Genomic DNA, 17,729 nt, shown 5'->3' on the forward strand with positions numbered 1-17,729 from the left:
TTACATGTGCTAAATTTGACACAATTCCTCTTCAGTTATGTCCTTGATATGTATATATTTACTTTTTTAAATTTTTTTAAAAATTTTACTCTATCAACTAGATTTCCAAAGTTTTATCTTTGGAGAATCCAGATTTTAATTATTTTCATATTCTAATTTTTGGATGTGCAACTGTATTTTAACAAAGCTGTATTACCTGTATTTGTGAGTAGATTTTAAAAGGGGAAATGAGTACCTTCAGAAATTTTTAAAAGACTTCTTCAGAGTCTGTAGCCAGTATCACCACGTGTACTTGTCTCTTTCTTTTCAAAGCCATGAATCATTATAAATATCAGGTTCATTATTGTGGCATACTGAAGTGATTGAGTGGGAGCTGTGCCCAGGGCTGCACTGTAAAACAATCCATCTCCAAATACATTGCCTTGAACTGTATGCATTGGCCCTACTAGATTTTCTTTGAAACTTTGGTGTTGCTCTTTCATTTGGTCTTGGAGAATTCAAAGCTATGAAATTCAGAGCTCAAATTTGAACACAATATTAAGACTATTGCTGTTCCTAGTGAGTCTGTGCATGCTATCTACAGTCATCTGCTTTTGGGATTGCATTCTGAACTTTTCCTTCATTTTGGTCATGTAATCAGAATGTATAAGTGAACTTTGTTGTGTTATACATGTATTCTCATGAAGTAGGAATTCCATTCTTTACCTATGTTCACATGGAATTAACTTGGTTTTCTTTCTAAAAGAAACAGCTTAGAACAAACCCATAGCAGTCTCTCTATTTTCTACATTGTCATCCCATTTGGAAAATCCAATACTGGTTTTTTCCTCCCATTGGTGACTGTGTGCAAATGTGTGCCTTTGTCGGCACAAAACCAACACCAGTGAAGGTGTTTGCCTAGATCTATTAAAACTGCATTCCTAGATAGAACTTGAGAATGACAAATGCTGCAGGCTTTCAAAAAGAGCTAGAAAATACAGTAGGATTTATATACAATATTAAGAGAAAAAGAGGACACTAAAAGAAATTTTTGAGTAAAAGACAAGAAAAAATGCAAAACTCAATATTATTTTTCTTTTAATAACCGTCTTTTTCTTTCTTGAAGTTATGGGATTTCCTCAATACCTGCTTAATTTCTTCTAGATGGCGCTCTAAAACACTTGCCAGAAGGTGGCGACAGAAGCCCTTTTTGCCCAGATCTGTCCCAGGTGCTGAACCCAGTTTTGGAGCTGAAGAGAAACTGCGGGGCCAGAGACCAGGGATTCCACCAAGTTCTCCCTAGAGGTTTGCAAGCTCTGGTAAGAAAAACAAAAGACCGCATAAAATGCCCGATCTCATTTACGGCACATAGGCAAAAGATCCCCTTCCCTAAATTTACTCGCCACAGAGCCAGGGGAGATGGCAATATTCACTGAAATTAAGAGTATGGTGACGGAAAGGCGTGTGTGTGTGTGTGTGTGTGCGCGCGTGTCTGCGCGGGCGCAAGTGTATGTGCGTGTGTATGCAGAATACATACCGAATTGGATTTTTCCTTAACTTTGAGATGCAGCTGTTTACCTGTCCTTTGACATGTCCTTTATAATTCCTTCCTCCCCCAGTTCTCCAAGGTTAAAAAAGAAAGTCAAAGGCGACATCCTCCACAAAGGAGTCACGCTGGACTGCGCGATGATGAGGGCCGGGGAGGGGGTGGGGGGTGTTTAAAAGCTAAGAAACACTCTGTCTTCTTTCCATCAATTAACAATAATTTGCAGACTGACCCAGGGCTGTCCACCTCCCCATTCAGGCTCGGTGTGCCTCCTTTTCTCATTTCTTATTGCCACTCTGTGTGGCTGACTCTACTTAAGAATTTCACAGAAATATGAAGCAATGGGTAGTGAGAATTTTTTTCTCTCGAGTTTGGCTGGGTGGGAGGCGGAGTTATTTGTTGTAATGTTGGTCTGACCGGCGATCAGGTGTATGTAAGCGAGTTCTGAGTCTCTGTCAACAAAAAGGGGCTTGAAAGCAAAGATGATGAGGTAGAGGGAGAGAAGGGCGGGGACGCAGAGGAAAGATAATCAAGGTTGGGGAAGCGTTAAGAGGGGAGGGTTAGCGTGGGAGGAGGGGAGACTGGCTGTCGGATCTACTCACAGGAGGGATAAAGAAAGGAGAGTGAGAGGGGAGAGGGGGACTAAAAGGGAAGGCTGCTAGGGAGAAAGGAGAAGGAGGAGGCTTAAGAGAAAGAAAAGAGAGGAGGAGAGAGTGTGAGAGAGGGAGGGAGAGAAGAGGGGAGAGGAGGGTCACAGAGTGACCGGGGAGGATGGGGTTTTTCTATTCCAGATACTTCTAGGCTTGGAGACTGTTTGCCAGTGGGGAAGCTCCGGCTCCGGCAGCCAGTTGGGCAGCGGCAAAGTAAAATGGACAGCGAGAGACAGAAGTTCCAGCCACCTCTCCGCCGCCCAGAGATCCCGGAGCTGTTCTCCGGCCAACTCACTTCCCAGCTGGAGTCTCTGAGCGCGCTGGACCGCGGGAGCCCAGGGAGCGCCTAGAAGCTGCTCATCGGAGATGCCTTCGCCTGAGCAGTAAGAACTTCCTGCTTGAATCCCTGCATCCCCTCCCGCTGAAACTCCACAGGAGAAAGGGGCGGAAGACCCCAGGGGGAGGGGCAAGGGGGATTCTGGCTCAGCTCTTTCTCCCCTCCCCCTCCCCCGCCGGGCGCGCAGGCATGGATGTACTCGGCCCTGGACAAGGCAACAACACCACATCTTCCGAGGGTCCCTTCGGAACACGCGCCAACGCTACTGGCATCTCTGATGTGACCTTCAGCTACCAAGTGATCACCTCTCTGCTACTGGGCACGCTCATCTTCTGCGCGGTGCTGGGCAATGCGTGCGTGGTGGCCGCCATCGCTCTCGAGCGCTCCCTGCAGAACGTGGCCAACTATCTCATCGGCTCCCTGGCCGTCACCGACCTCATGGTGTCGGTGCTGGTGCTGCCTATGGCCGCGTTGTACCAGGTACTCAACAAGTGGACGCTAGGACAGGTCACCTGTGACCTGTTCATCGCCCTTGACGTACTGTGCTGCACCTCGTCCATTCTGCACCTGTGCGCCATCGCGCTGGACAGGTACTGGGCCATCACGGACCCCATCGACTACGTGAACAAGAGGACACCTCGGCGCGCTGCCGCGCTCATCTCGCTCACTTGGCTCGTTGGCTTCCTCATCTCCATCCCACCGATGCTGGGATGGCGCACCCCCGAAGACCGCTCAGACCCCGACGCGTGCACCATCAGCAAGGACCATGGCTACACTATCTACTCCACCTTCGGCGCTTTCTACATCCCGCTGCTGCTCATGCTGGTTCTCTATGGGCGCATCTTTAGAGCCGCGCGCTTCCGCATCCGCAAGACAGTCAAGAAGGTGGAGAAGAAGGGAGCGGACTCCCGCCTTGGGGCGTCGCCAGCCCCGCAGCGCAAGAAGAGCGCAAATGGCGAGCTAGGGAGCAGAGAGTGGAGGCAGGGCGTGGAGAACAAGGCAGGGGGCGTTCTGTGCGCCAATGGCGCGGTGAGGCAGGGTGACGACGGCGCCGCCCTGGAGGTGATCGAAGTGCACCGGATGGGCAACTCCAAAGAGCACCTGCCGCTGCCAAGCGAGGCCGGTGCTATCCCCTGCGCTCCCGCCTTCTTCGAGAAGAAAAATGAGCGCAACGCCGAGGCCAAGCGCAAGATGGCCCTGGCCCGCGAAAGGAAGACGGTGAAGACGCTGGGCATCATCATGGGCACCTTCATTCTCTGCTGGTTGCCCTTCTTCATCGTGGCCCTAGTCTTGCCCTTCTGCGAGAGCAGCTGCCATATGCCCACCCTGTTGGGCGCCATAATCAACTGGCTGGGTTACTCCAACTCTCTGCTCAACCCTGTCATTTATGCCTATTTCAACAAGGACTTTCAAAACGCATTTAAGAAGATCCTCAAGTGCAAGTTCTGCCGCCGATGATGATAAAGGAGTAGCCCGCGACTAGGCCCGCCCCCAGCCCTCTGGAATCAACATCTATGATAACTTGCTACTTTTCTTGTTTCTCAGCTGCTCCACCCGCGGCTTCCAGACCTCGTCCCCGCTCCTCACCCCTCAATCCCCTGCTCCTAGGGAGGGCGCTCTGGGCAAAGAGGCCCCAGCTGCGGGGCGGGAGGGCCTGGGAAATTCCCCGGGTCTGTGAGAAGCGACCTTGGCCTCGCAATCAGTTTTGATCCCAGCAATTGCCTCTTCCCTTTTCTGCCCCCAAAATCTTCGCGGCGGAAGTTTAAGCCTCAGCCATTCAAGGCAAAAAAAATCCACAAAGAAAAATACGCTTGCACCCAGCTGCCGTGCCCACTAACGGCTCCCACAGGATTGCCCCACTGATAGAAGTTGGACTTAGGGTTCAGGACTTTGCTGTTTCCCATCCCCTCCCCGGCCAGCTCTCTTGCCCCAGAAAAGTTCACTTTTTTCCGGTCTCATCCCATCTTTCCTGTCCCAGCTTCCCTTTATGTCCTTGCCAGTCCCAGTGCACTAATTTGCTAGTTGGGAAAGGCAGGGGAGGTTGCTTTTCCTTGTGCCTGTGGTGTTCCCGGGAATCCTCGCCTCCCTGTGTAGACTCGCAGAATAATTCTCCCGCGTACAGCCTCATGCTTTATTTTCTTGGATTCAAAACAAGTGGCCAGAAGCTGTCCCTTAAAGTTGACTTGTAAGTACAAGGCTGAGCCAGTGGGGGAGAGAGAGGAGGGAGTGCGAAAAGATTTTATCCTTGCTTGGCTTGGTGTCAGCACTCACCAAAGAAACTGACAATCAGTGGGGAGCCAGAGCGGACTTTTGTTTGTATAGGTGGCTGGGGAGTCTGCACGTGCTGTCATCAACACTTACCTACTGAGGGAGGCTCCCGGCCAGGGTGTGAGCGCTGGGGAAGCCGAGCGACCTGGGATCCGCGCGCCGCCTCAGCAGTCTGCGGTTTGGCGTGCGCTCTTAGCGAGGACTGGATCCTGTTTGGATCCATTCCCCCTCCTACGCACTGGGAATCACGGAAGCGCGGGTAAACAAGATCTAGAGGTTCGGAAGCCGTTAGTGCTAGGTCAGGCCAAGTTCTTGGGACCGGAGAGATGAGAAGGCCCAAGGGTTAACTTTGTCCAGCAGTGAAGAAGGAGGGGGCCTCAGTTCCCGCGGGCCGGGCTTCAGCTGGCACTCCCAGTAGAGCTTGAAAGGACAATTTTATCCAAAGGATGCAGACTCTTTCCTCCTAGTTCACCCACTCGTCCTTTTGGGATAGGACAGCTCTGTTTAGCATGTCTTAACACTACACAGGATTTGTTCTGCAGAACTTCCAGGACACGTAGTTACCAGGACCCTGGTTTCCAAATAGAAGGTCTGGGTTTTCAGTCAAATGGGTCCCGACAGGTTTAGCGCTATCTGTGACCTCAGAGGCGGTTACTTTAAATAGTGGGATCACAAAGGACTAGTTAAAGGTGTTCTCCCTGCGGAGTCCCTGAGAATCTTGTACAGGGTTACATTTGCTCCCTGGCTGCTGAGCCACAGGTCTACAAGGGAACAGGCTTCTCGCCATTTGGTATGCAGAACACTCCAAGCTTAAGCCCCTGGAAAGTTATTCTTTCAGCCTTGCCATTCTTGCTGAGAAACCGGTGGTAATCTTTACTGCCCCCAGAAGGGAAGTTATTTCGGTGCTCCGTTTGAATGTAAATTTCCGTGCAACTGACCGGGATTAAGAGGTTTGTTATAATTAAATCTAGCCTCTAATTTTGCGATGAATAACAGTGTCATTTATGAATAATTGCACAAAGTTATGTATTCTTACTCCTCTCTCCTCAACTGTACTTTTTGAATGATTGCATCTGTTGTTTTGAGAACCTGTGTTGCAAAAGTTGCCAATGAAAAGTTCACTTGTGTTTAAAATTAAGAAGGTGAAAAGACAGGTCTCACTTGAAGCCATTTTATTGTTTGTCAAACTGAACAAAGCCTCCGTTTGGTATCTTTTTCTCTAACCTAAACTGAGAGTTGGTGTCATATTCCATTAAAATAGAGAAAGTATGAGAACTCTGGGCACTCAGTGGATGGTTTGTCTATGCATATGTAATACTAGTAAGAGGCTGAGATGGAGAAAAAAAAGTAGACTTCTCCAGTCCAACAATTATTGATTTAAAAATTCAATTTCTTTTTGCTCACAATAATTTAAATAGAGCTATATGAAAAAATTAACTTTTCTGTATGTTTTCCTAACTTCCTAGAACAAATTTTATATATAAAATAATTAAAACCCAAAAGTGGCTCAGCCAAATTATGGCTTTGCCAGCAAGTGTTACATTTGAAGTCTTGAGACTTTCATTTATTTGTGTCTTTTACAGAACTGTATGGCAATGTCTTTTGGACATTTGTTCTTCCTGCTTTGGAGGATTTACACACGAATGGGGAAGAAGCATCCAATTAGAGTAGAATTGCCAAGGCGATAGAGAAATTTGAGGAATAAGTGCATAGCAGTAAAGAGCCTCTGGAGCTTTTTGTTTGTTTGTTTAAAGTGTTTGTATTAAGGTAAAGTACATATGCATCAAAATTGGCTTTCACTCTTCCCTGTGACAATAAAGGATTTCAATAATGGTAATGCTACAATAAAGAGATATCACTCACACATGCATCTTTATTTTAATCAGATTCACTGTCTACTCGTATTTATTTGTGCAATATTAAAATTGAAATTAAAAAAATACAGTTATCAGGAGAAGATCCTGCCATATAGCTCAAGGATTTGACACTTAGACAAATAAATTTAGTTTTTAGTACTGAAACTCATTCTAGATGAGTGATTTCTTTTTTAAAAAATCCTGTCTTGGGGCCAGTCCCATGGCATCGTGGTTAAGTTTGGTGCACTCCACTTCAGCGGCCTGGGTTCACAGGTTCAGATCCAAGGTGCGGATCTACACAACTCGTCAGCCATGCTGTGGTGGCAACCCACATGTAAAGTGGAGGAAGGTTGACACAAATGTTAGCTTAGGCCTAATCTTCCTTAAGCAAAAAAAAAAAAAAAAAAAAAAAGGAAGATTGGCAACAGATGTTAGCTCAGGGCTAATCTTCCTCGGGGAAAAAAAATATCCTGTTTCTGGAAAGAGGAGATCACATATCACTGGTTAACCATGAAGCCATGCAGTTTCCCTGACTGACACATACAGTTAAGATTTAGGCATCTGTCTAATTAATATGCACAGGGTGGAGGAATGCAGAAAAGAAATACAGCCTCTGGTAAAAGCCACGGGAGGTCATCCTGCCATTTTAAAGCAGGGAACAGCGCTGAGGTCCCTCCTCTATCTTCCTCACAATGTCTACCTACAAGAAAATGGCCTTCCCTGCTTTCAAATGAAGAAACTCGTTGTTTGGGGGTTTATCACCCAAATAAAAGTGGAGCAGCATTGTCCTTCTGTCTGGCTCTCCTTTGATAGTGGGGTTCTGTATATAAGACCTATTATTATCTTAAAATTAATTATTCTCTCTTTTCCCATACTGGAATCATCAGTAATACTTCTTATTTCCCATGTTATATTTATTAATTCTGCTGCTTTCTGGTATCAGAATGATGGCTACAGGGCAAGGTGGACCTGGGTAAACAACCAAGGGGAAGACAAGGTCGGGAATGATATAGCCACAGAGGAGAACACTCTGAAAATGCATGAAGCTTAGTTCAGGCAATACATGTATTTACATATTCTCCCAATAATGAAAACTAAAGACAGAGAAATTGAGAGTACAAGAACTGTTTGGAGTTTCTCATTTGAAAAGTGTTAAGTAAATGCATCCCTGACCTTGAGTAAAATGATGCATTTAGCACATTTGTCTTTTAGATTCTGGACATTTCCCTTCTTCTCTGTTGTTCTCTGCTCTGGCATCTCTTCCTCCAAGGTGACAATGGCTTTCTGTTTTTTACAGACCTTCTTGAGCCTCTATAAGACTCCAATTAAGAGAGAATTGTTATCAGTCACTTCCAGTGTGATTAACAAGCCCAGATAACCAATCAGTAGCTATCATATGTCAGGCTTTTTGGAAAAATGTTGAAATATGGGACTACAAATTAATATAACAGGCTATTGTCACATTGAAGGAGTTTTCAATCAATTTGGGTAGACAAGAATAAACTACTAACGCTAAGTAAACACTAATGGCAGAATATAAATATCATCCAAACAGGACAAATCACAGGAATTTGGCTCTATAAGAATTCAGAGGACAAAAACCCCAGTGAACTGTGGTGGCTAGGGAAGATTGGGTAGGGAAAACTGTGTAGAGCCTCCAGGACTGAGCTCTGGGCACATGGCAGGTGGTATGAAAAGGCAGACATTCTTTATGGTGCCAAAGACAGCCTGGTCCCTTCTTCCTGTCAAGTGGGGTCTGAGGTGAAATTTTTGTCTGGATTCCTGAATGCTCGTAGCCTGGGTTGATTATGGAGGTGATGATCCTAGAGAAAGATACAGGCTTAGAACTTCCCGTGCATTGTGTCAACTGGAAAAGTCTGGAAAGGGGGAGAGAAGATGAATCTAAAGTCAAAGGAATGGGGGTTGGGGTAGCTAGAGAAAATAAGAGGAAGAATGTTGTGAGCAGAGTAAGGGACAGAGCATGTGAATAAGGAGAGAATCATTAAACCATTAAAAGGGGACAGCAGATTGACCAAGGGTAGGTACAAGACAGAATACTTCATACTTACATAATGTTTGTGTTCTTGCTAAGTGATTTTCACACAATATGTCATTTATCTTTGAGGTAGCAGATCCTTTTGGGAATGTCGATTAGACCATTTCAGCCAAAGCAGAAGATTCACATAGTAGTGAATAAGCATAGAGAAAAGTGCTAGAGATCATATATGGAAGCAGCATAATTCCAGGTTAAAAAGCCAGAACTATAGCTTTAGTCACTGGGGATTACTAATAGTGAAAGCAGAAGTGTTCTGTTTGGAGGTAATTTTAATGATGGAGGTGTGAAACAATAAAGGACTGAATGAGGGATGCTGGCAGAAGGAATGGGAACAAATAAGTCTCCGAAAAACGTATCAGAGAAAGAACTGGCAGGACTTGGTGTCTGGAGGTGAAGAGAGGGAGTTGAAGATGTTAATGAGGTTTTGAGCCAAGGAGATTTGGGTGAATAATGGAAAAGAGGAAGTGGAGAGTTGCTTCTCCTATGGGTCTTTGCTTTTTCAGCCCTATCTCTAAATATAAAAAGGCTTTGTCCTCTGCTTAAGGGGTTTCCAGCCCAGATCTCAGGGGTCTGCTGGGAAACGTATTGATACGTGTCACAGCATCTGAATAGTCTGTCACTTGGGTGAGTAGGTGAGGAATGCTATCTCACAGAGTGATGGTTGGATCAATTCCCTGATTATTGATGGATTTTTTCTTTTTAGTAGTACATGTTGTGTTTTGCAAAGGGACTACAACAGCCTTTCAAGAAGAGCAACTGAAACACACAATGCTAGGCAGTGTATTAAGAATGATACACAAAACCCAAAAGATTAGGTCTGTCCAGTTGACCAAGCGGAAAGCAGAGCAATCCAGTTTGTTCCTCAAGTCCATAGCAGACTTGATTTATCCTCTAGATATTCATAGAAAATCTAGATCCATGAGGCTAAAGTATCCAGCGAATTCTTTCGTTTTTTCCAACTCACTTTGCTTATGTGGCAATGGTGGGGATGGGAAAATGAGTTGGGTCCACAGACACTTCAATAACTGATCCTATTTCAGTCATTTCCATGACACCTGCTAATAACCCTGAGCAATTGCCCAGCCTTTCGCAAAGTTCCCCAGGCCAGGATTTCAAGGAGCTGTCTTGCATTGGCAATTGGTTGTTCTGTGGTGTCTCAGTTGGTTTCACCTCTGAAGAAAGAAAAGTAAACAGGCTGACTGGGAGAAGAAGTGAGGGGGGAAAGGAAGGAGTAGACAACGGGTCTCACCTGTCCTGTTATAAACTTGTGGAGATTGATGAGAAACTGTTTGGAAACTTCCCAAAGGTCCTCAGAGGGGAAGCTTCTTTGACATATGGTGTGTTTCATAGTCTCTGGAAGCAATCAGTCTGACTTTGCACGAACTAAATAAAAGAGAGAGAAAGCAACTGAGAAAGCTGGTTTTAACTTTAAAAGAACAGTAGAGACAAGACTTCAAGTGCAAATATTCACAAACAATGCAGACTTTTGTAACCATATACTATGTTGTAAGGATTTGTCACAGAGAAGGGGTAATTTATGAGATAGACTCTGGTTCAGGAGTGGTAGGCATATGATTCATTCACACATTCAACTAATTTCTGGAGCACCTATGGCTAGGCACTGTCCTAGGTGCTTGGGATACAGCAGTGATCAAATCAGATGAAAACTCTCTGGTAGAATGTTCTCAAAAATGGCCACAGTTATTCCCCTTTATGTGTCCAACCTTTTTTACAATGTGATTTTCACCTTCTCTCATCATTTGAATCTGAGTTGGCCTTGTGACTTGCTTTGGCCAATATAATGGGGCAGAATTAATGTAAGGCCAGTTCTGACCATGGAACTCCCGAGGCTTTGCACCCTTCCACATACTCCCTTAGAATCCTGCCCAACCGCCATGTGAACAAGCCTGTGCTCACTTGCTGGAGACCAAGAGATCGCCTGGCGCAGAGAAGAGTCCTTCCAGCTAAGGCCATCACGGACCAGCCTGATCTCAGTGGACTCACCAGCTGATTGCAGACACAAGAGTAAGCACAGCTACCACCAGAGAAACTGCCCAACTTCATTCATTTGAAATTGTCAGGACACAGACTTGGGAACTATGAAGGTAGTTTGTCATACCGAAAAGGCTAACTGACACAGTTGCAGACCTTAAGGAGTTTACATTCTAGAGGGGAGAGAAAATTAACAACCACCACAAAATCACATATATATGTAGCATATCAGATGGTGATCAGTATTATGGGAAAAAATAAACTAGAGTAAGATATATAGGGAGTGCTGAGGTGGAGGGAAAGGATGTTATTATTTTTTATAGGGTGTTCAGGGAAAGGCTTACTGATAAGGTGACATTTGAATGGACACTTTGAAAGAATTATCAGAAGCATGAGATTAGATTGAGACTTGGTAAAAATGAGCACTCGAACAAATAAATCTTAAATAACAGTTAATTGTGAAAACTACAAAGGGTATATTTCCAACAGGAAATACCAGGAAATTGCAGATTTGGGGATTTGGATGGTCAAATTCTGAATTTTTCCTGTTCTTGACAGCAGTCTCATTTAGATCGAAAGTATTAATATTCAACCTGCTCAGAATAAAGCTCAACCAGGTCATGGGAAGCCCTGAATGGGGTCTTACTGAGTCTCAGATAGTCCTGTAACCCCAAAACTCTGGTGTGTACTCTACATAGTGAAAAAAACTGCCTTTGGCAAGCCAAGTCACCTGAATTTAACTTCCTACTGTGCTACCACTGCCATCTTGCTATATTATATAGTTTTATTTTGAGAACAAGTCTACTGAGATATAGTTCACATTCTTTACATTAACTCATTTAAAGTGTACAATTTGAAGGTTTTTAGTACATTCACAAAGTTGTGCAGCTACCACCATAATCGTTTTAGAACATTTTCATCACCTCCCAAAATAAGCTCAGTATCCTTCAGCAGTCACTCTCTATTTACCACTAAATCCTGAGCCCTGGGCAACCACTAATTTATTTTCTATCTCTATGAATTTTCCCATTCTAGACATTCCATATAAATGGAATCATGTAATATGTGATCTTTTGTAACTGGCTTCTTTTTCTTAGCATAATGTTTTAAAGCTTCATCCGTGTTGTAGTATGTATCAATACTTTATTTCTTTTTATTGTCAAACAGTATCCCATTTTGTGGATATACTATATTTTATTTAGCTATTCATTCATTAGTGAACATTTGGGTTGTTTCCACTTTTTGTCTATTATGAATAATGATGCTATGAACATTCATGTACAAATCTCTATGTGGGCATGTTTTCACAATCTTGGTGAAACCTAGGAGTAGAATTTCTGGGTCAGATGGTAACTCAATGTGTAATGTTTTGATGAACTTCCAAAATGTTTTCTAAAATGGTTGCACCTTTTTACATCCCTATTGGCAATGCAAAGGGTCCCTTTCGATTTCTCCTTGCCAATACTTGTTACTATCTGTCTTTTTGATGACAGCCATCTTAGTTGGTGTGAAGTGGTATCTCATTGTGGTTTTGACTTGCATTTCTCTAGTAACTAATGATGTTGAGCATCTTTTCATGTGCTTACTGGCCATTTGTATATCTTATCTAAAGAAGCATCTATTCAAATCCTTTTCTCATTTTTAAATTAGGTAGTCTTTTTATTATTGAGTTGTTAGAGTTCTTTACATATCCTGGATATTAGCCTCTTATCAGATATGTGATTTGCAAACATTTTCTCTAATTCTATCATCTTTTCCTTTTTTGATGTTATCATTTGCAACAAAAAGTTTTTAATTTTGAGGAAGTTCAATTTGTCTACTTTTTCTTTTGTTGTTTGTGCTTTTTGAGTGTATCTAAAGTCACAAAAATTTACTCCTATGTTTTCTTCTAGGGGTTTTATAGTTTTAGCTTTTGCATTTAGATAGTTGACCCAGTTTCAGTTAAATTTTGTGTACACGGTATAAAAAGGGGCTCAACTTCAGATTTTTGTACTTCCACTACCATTTTTTGATAAAACAACTATTTTTCCTCATTGAGTTATTTTTAGCACCCTTGGTGAAGATCAGTTGAGCATGAATGTAAAGGATTATTTTCAGACTCTAATTCTATTCCACTGATCTATATTGTCTACCCTTATGCTGCTATCATACAGTCTTGATTACTGTGGCTTTGTCGTAAGTCTTGACATCGGAGAACATGAGTCCTTCAACTTTGTTCTATTCTTTCAAGATCATTTCAGCTATTCTGTGTCCCTTGCTTTTCCATATGAATTCTAAGATCTGCTTGTCAGTTTCAGAAAAAAATAGCTGAGATTTTAATAGGGGTTGCATTGGATCTGTAGATCAATATAGGGAGTATCGTCATAACAATATTAAATCTTCTGATTTATGAACATTGAATGCCTTTCCATTTATTTAAATCTGCTTTAATTTATTTTAACAATGTTTTATAGTTTTCAGAGTGTAAGTTTTGCACTTATTTTGTTAAATTTGTTCCTAAGCATTTTCTTCTTTTTGATGTTTTTGTAAATGAAATTGCCTTCTTTATTTCATTTTCAAATTGTTCATTTTTAGTATATAGACAGACAATAGGTTTTTGTATGCGGATCTTTTATTCTGCAGTCTTGCTAATCTTATTTATTCTAATAGACTTTTAGTGAATTTCTTAGGATTTGTTTATGTACAAAATCATGTCATCTGCAAATTGAGATAGTTTTACTTTTTTTTCCCCTCAATCTGGATGCTTTATTTCATTTTCTTGACCAATTCCCTAGCTAGAACATCCAGTACAAGATTGCATGAAAATGGTGAGACTAGATATCCTGTCTTCTTCCTGATCTTATGGGGAAAGCATTCAGACTTTCACCATTAAGTATGATGTTTACTATGGGTTTTCCATACCTGTCCTTTATCAGGTTGAGGAAATTTCCTTATTTTCTTACTTTGTTGAGTGTTTTCATCACAGATTTTATAAAGTGGCTTCTCTGGGTTGATTGAAATGATCATGTGGGTTTTTTTTGCTTTATTCTGTTGATATGGTATATTACATTAATTTATTTTCACATGTGAAACCAACCTTACATTATTGGGATAAATCCTTCTTGATAGTGTTGTATAATTTTTTTTTGTATGTTGCTGGATTTGGTTTACTAGTATTTTTTTGAGGGGTTTTGTATTTATATTCCTAAGAGATATTGTTCTTTAGTTTTTGTTATAGCTTTGTCTGATTTTGGTATTAAAATTATACTGGCCTGCCCATCGTTCTTTTTTTTGGAGTGGAGGGAGTGGTGAGGAAGATTGGCCCTGAGCCAACACCTGTTTCCAATCTTCCCCTTTTTGCTCAAGGGAGATTGTCCCTGAGCTAACACCTGTGCCAATCTTCCTCTATTTTGTATGTGGGAAGCCACCATAGCATGGCTTGATGAGCAGTGTGTAGGTCTGCACTGGGTATCCAAACCTGCAAACCCCAGGACGCCAAAGCAGAGTGCTCGAACTAAACCACTATACCACCATGCCAGCCCCTGCATCATCTTTTAATAATGACTAGACACACTCTGTGCATATCTCATTGCAAATATGTAATGATGAACTGCTTATAGATATGCACAGGAAATTCAATGTTTAGGAGGGATTGACTGTGCATGGAGGTGTTAGAAAGACCCTAATACATTTCAGTCCTTGTAAAGAATCTGGGTGGGTATCCACAACTCTGGAAACAACCTTAATAATCATAATGATATTGACAGTAGTGTTTATACTTTCTATCTGGTTACAACGGTATCTTATTATGGTTCAATAATGTATTAGAATCTGCTTGTGCTCACCAATATCCAAGACCTTTCTTCCTGGAAGCACAGCTAGACTACCATTTTCTAATCTCCCTTCCGGTGGGGTGTGGCTGTGAGGTTGGTGTCAAGCTGATATAATACATGCAGAAGTGATGTCACCACTTTTAGGGTTGTACTATAGAAACCTCCAGAGTGATCTTTTCTCATTTGGTAGCTAAATGGAGAGGACTCCCTGGACCTAGAGGAGGGACCACAGATGTAAGGAGCCTGAACTTCTGATTCCCTATGTAGACCAAAGTCTTTCCCACCCCATTTCCCACCAGCCAGCCTTTGACCGTGATAAAAACAGAAACGAAACTAGAGTTTAATGAAACTTGACTTTAAACTGAGATTTTTGGGTTGTTTGTACAGCATTAGGTCTGCCTTGATCAACATAAAATGCCAACACATTGAGTAAAAACTTTGCAGTATCCTGTCAGTGAGGTTGCACTAGATAACTGAGGTAACTGCCAGCTGTTTTCCATCTTGGTCAAGGTCACAAAACTACTGGGAAGGAATGCACATAGGCCAAGAGGACACACTTTCAGTGTGTGTTCTGGCTAGTACTGGGAAGCCAAGAGGAAGCCTAGTGCTCATCACCAGTGCCTTAGTTCAGAGACTTAGTTTTGCTATGGCTTTAGTTTTATGGAGTTCATTTACAACAATGTCCCTGAGCCACATCTTTTGCCAGTCCTTGGGTCTTCGGAAAAATTATAAAATAGGCACAATTGATTTCTTCAATGCCTTTCCCTTTCTGTGATGCATCCTTTTCTTCCATTATGCTTTCCCCATTAGTATCTCAAAACTTGCACTGCATGTCTCCCTTCTAAAGTCTCCTACTTGTCATTTCTTTTTAAGGTTTTATTTATTTATTTATTCCCTTTTTCTCCCCAAAGCCCCCTGGGACACAGTTGTATATTCTTTGTTGTGGGTCCTTCTAGTTGTGGCATGTGGGACACTGCCTCAGCTTGGCTTGATGAGCAGTGCCCTGTCCGCGGCCAGGATTTGAACCAATGAAACACTGGGCCGCCTGCAGCGGAATGTGCGAACTTAACCACTCGGCCATGGGACCAGCCCCCTACTTGGCATTTTTATTCCTCATTCCTTCAATTTTGGATCATACCAAAGGTGGTGGGGGAGCAAGCCAGGCCAGGAGGGACAGAAAGTTGACTAAGTTCACTAGCAACAAGGACATACAATGACAATTTTTCTTTTATCATTTGTGCAACTGACAGGGGGGCTTTCTATATTCTCTAATAGAGATATTACTAATTGTTATGGCATTATGCAAAAAACAAAAATATTATAGAACATCTTGTGATTTTGTGTATTCTCGTGGTTATAAGATAGATAAATTATCCCAAGGGAAATGAAATTATCTGAATTTAGCTGTATCATACTTTTCTAGTGAAAGTTTTCCAAGCCCATGTGTTTATACTTGTATGTAGATGGTAATAAGATGGCAAATGGCCAAAAATCCTTCCTGTGTTACTACATGAGATTATTCAAGAGTTCCCCAGAATAGTTAGGTGGCTATTGCAGTTAGAATAGCTTAGCATGATTAAAGAAGGATTTAAAAGGGAGTGATTAATAGCAGAGGACTGCAAAGAAAGAGCTGAGAGGACCTGGAGACTGATTGAGTGTAAAATGGACTGTTAAAGAGAACTCACATTTGGAGATTGGGGGATATTAGAATAGATGAGAAATGGGGAAATTAAGAACACAAGGTGCTACTTTGGGACAGAAGAAATGGAAGGTCATTGACAAATTTCCAGAATTCAATTTCAATAGTAGGAAAGAGGAATAAATCAGTTAAACTGATGAGAGATAAGGGGGCACACAGAGGCTACTCAGACGTTGCATGTGGAGCCCTACTTTGAGAGAGGATATGTTGTTATAAGAACTGAAAGGAGTGTTGGATGAAATAAACATTTCCTTTTCTTTCAGATAAAAGAGACCAGTGTATGTGTCTAGAGACGGGGGAAAACAGAAACAAAAAGTAAAGAAGATTGAAGGCAGGAAGAACTGAAGATTCTGGTGAAAGAGAAGATAATTGAAGGAGTGAAGTCTTGACGAAGGTGAAACATTGAAGTGTTAAGCTTTGAAGTGGGGACATTCTGTGTGATAGGAGATGAAGGGAGAATGTATGAAGAGGTAGAGATACAATCCAACTTTGAGGAGAAAGGAAGATATTGTATGAGGATAAATTTGTCAGTGGTTTCATTCGAGAATTACATGTCTAGATGGATGCCCCAGGTGAACAATCAAAATGAGAACACATCTATATTGGAGAATCTGTGACCTGGGAGTGAGATCAAAGGCCAGAGAGAGTTGGGTGGGGCTGGAAGCTGCAGCAGTACTTGTTGAGAGCTGCCTCAGAGTTTGTGCTGCCGTTTAAGCTAGAGCACATGCAACCTCTTCTTCTGTCCCTCTGGCCTGGTTCTCTCATCCACCACTTTTGGCGTGATCCAAAATTGAGGGAATGGAGAATCAAAGCATATGGATACATTCTAGAGCTGGCAGTTACTCTGATTTCCTCAACTTCACCTTTGTCTCTCTAAGAATCTAGAGGACTCTTAATTATTGGAACTTTGACAAACAGGAAGGAATTTGTGCCTGATGATTTTTTTATGCAACAAGTAAGGTAACAAATAATAGCAGTGGGGACAATGACTTCAGCAGGGTAAATAAGGTCTAGAATAGTTAATGTAAGTAAAATTGCCCTAGTGACTTTATAACAAGGATTCTTGAGTTCTCAAGTACTCTAAGTTATTAGCTGCGGTTAGATAGTCTGGCTTTGTAGTAAACTAGATCCATGGGAATGAGTGAACCCTAGCTTTTTTCACAGTTCTTCAACTTTCCTCATTAGCAAGTCTTATTCTTCTATCTTTGTGTCTCTCATATATGCCCCTTCTATTTCTTTTTAATATCCCACATTCTCATTCTAGGTTTTAGTTCATGCCTGGATGATTGCATGATCGTTACAGCTTCCTAAACCGTCGTCTATTTCCTCTTCCTCTCCCCCATTTCTCCCTCTTTTATTATGTCTTGAATGCCACTGTTAAATTAATATTCTCTGGCAAAAAGATTCCCCATATTCAAGCTTACTTCCCACAGTATAACCAATTCCTCCTAACTGGGTGCTAAAATTATACAAGATAATGTCTGGAGATATTTAACAAAAGGTCGCCTATATAGTACCCACTTAACAAATGTTA

The 17,729-nt window shown here is 42.3% G+C and overlaps 1 protein-coding gene across 1 annotated transcript; it reads left to right on the top strand.

Annotated features, from left to right (window-relative positions):
• The first annotated feature begins 2,269 nt into the window (after window positions 1-2,269).
• Window positions 2,270-9,826, top strand: HTR1A (5-hydroxytryptamine receptor 1A). The gene has a single exon (XM_014848521.3). It carries the CDS (start codon window positions 2,702-2,704, stop codon window positions 3,968-3,970), a length of 1,269 nt encoding a protein of 422 aa, XP_014704007.1. The 5' UTR covers window positions 2,270-2,701; the 3' UTR covers window positions 3,971-9,826.
• The last annotated feature ends 7,903 nt before the right edge of the window (window positions 9,827-17,729 follow it).

Source organism: Equus asinus, chromosome 10 (assembly GCF_041296235.1).
Source record: "Equus asinus isolate D_3611 breed Donkey chromosome 10, EquAss-T2T_v2, whole genome shotgun sequence".
Taxonomy (NCBI): domain Eukaryota; kingdom Metazoa; phylum Chordata; class Mammalia; order Perissodactyla; family Equidae; genus Equus; species Equus asinus.

Excerpts from the sequence above, each read along its gene's own strand:
- HTR1A (XM_014848521.3), top strand. The coding sequence starts at position 2,702 with ATGGATGTACTCGGCCCTGGACAAGGCAACAACACCACATCTTCCGAG.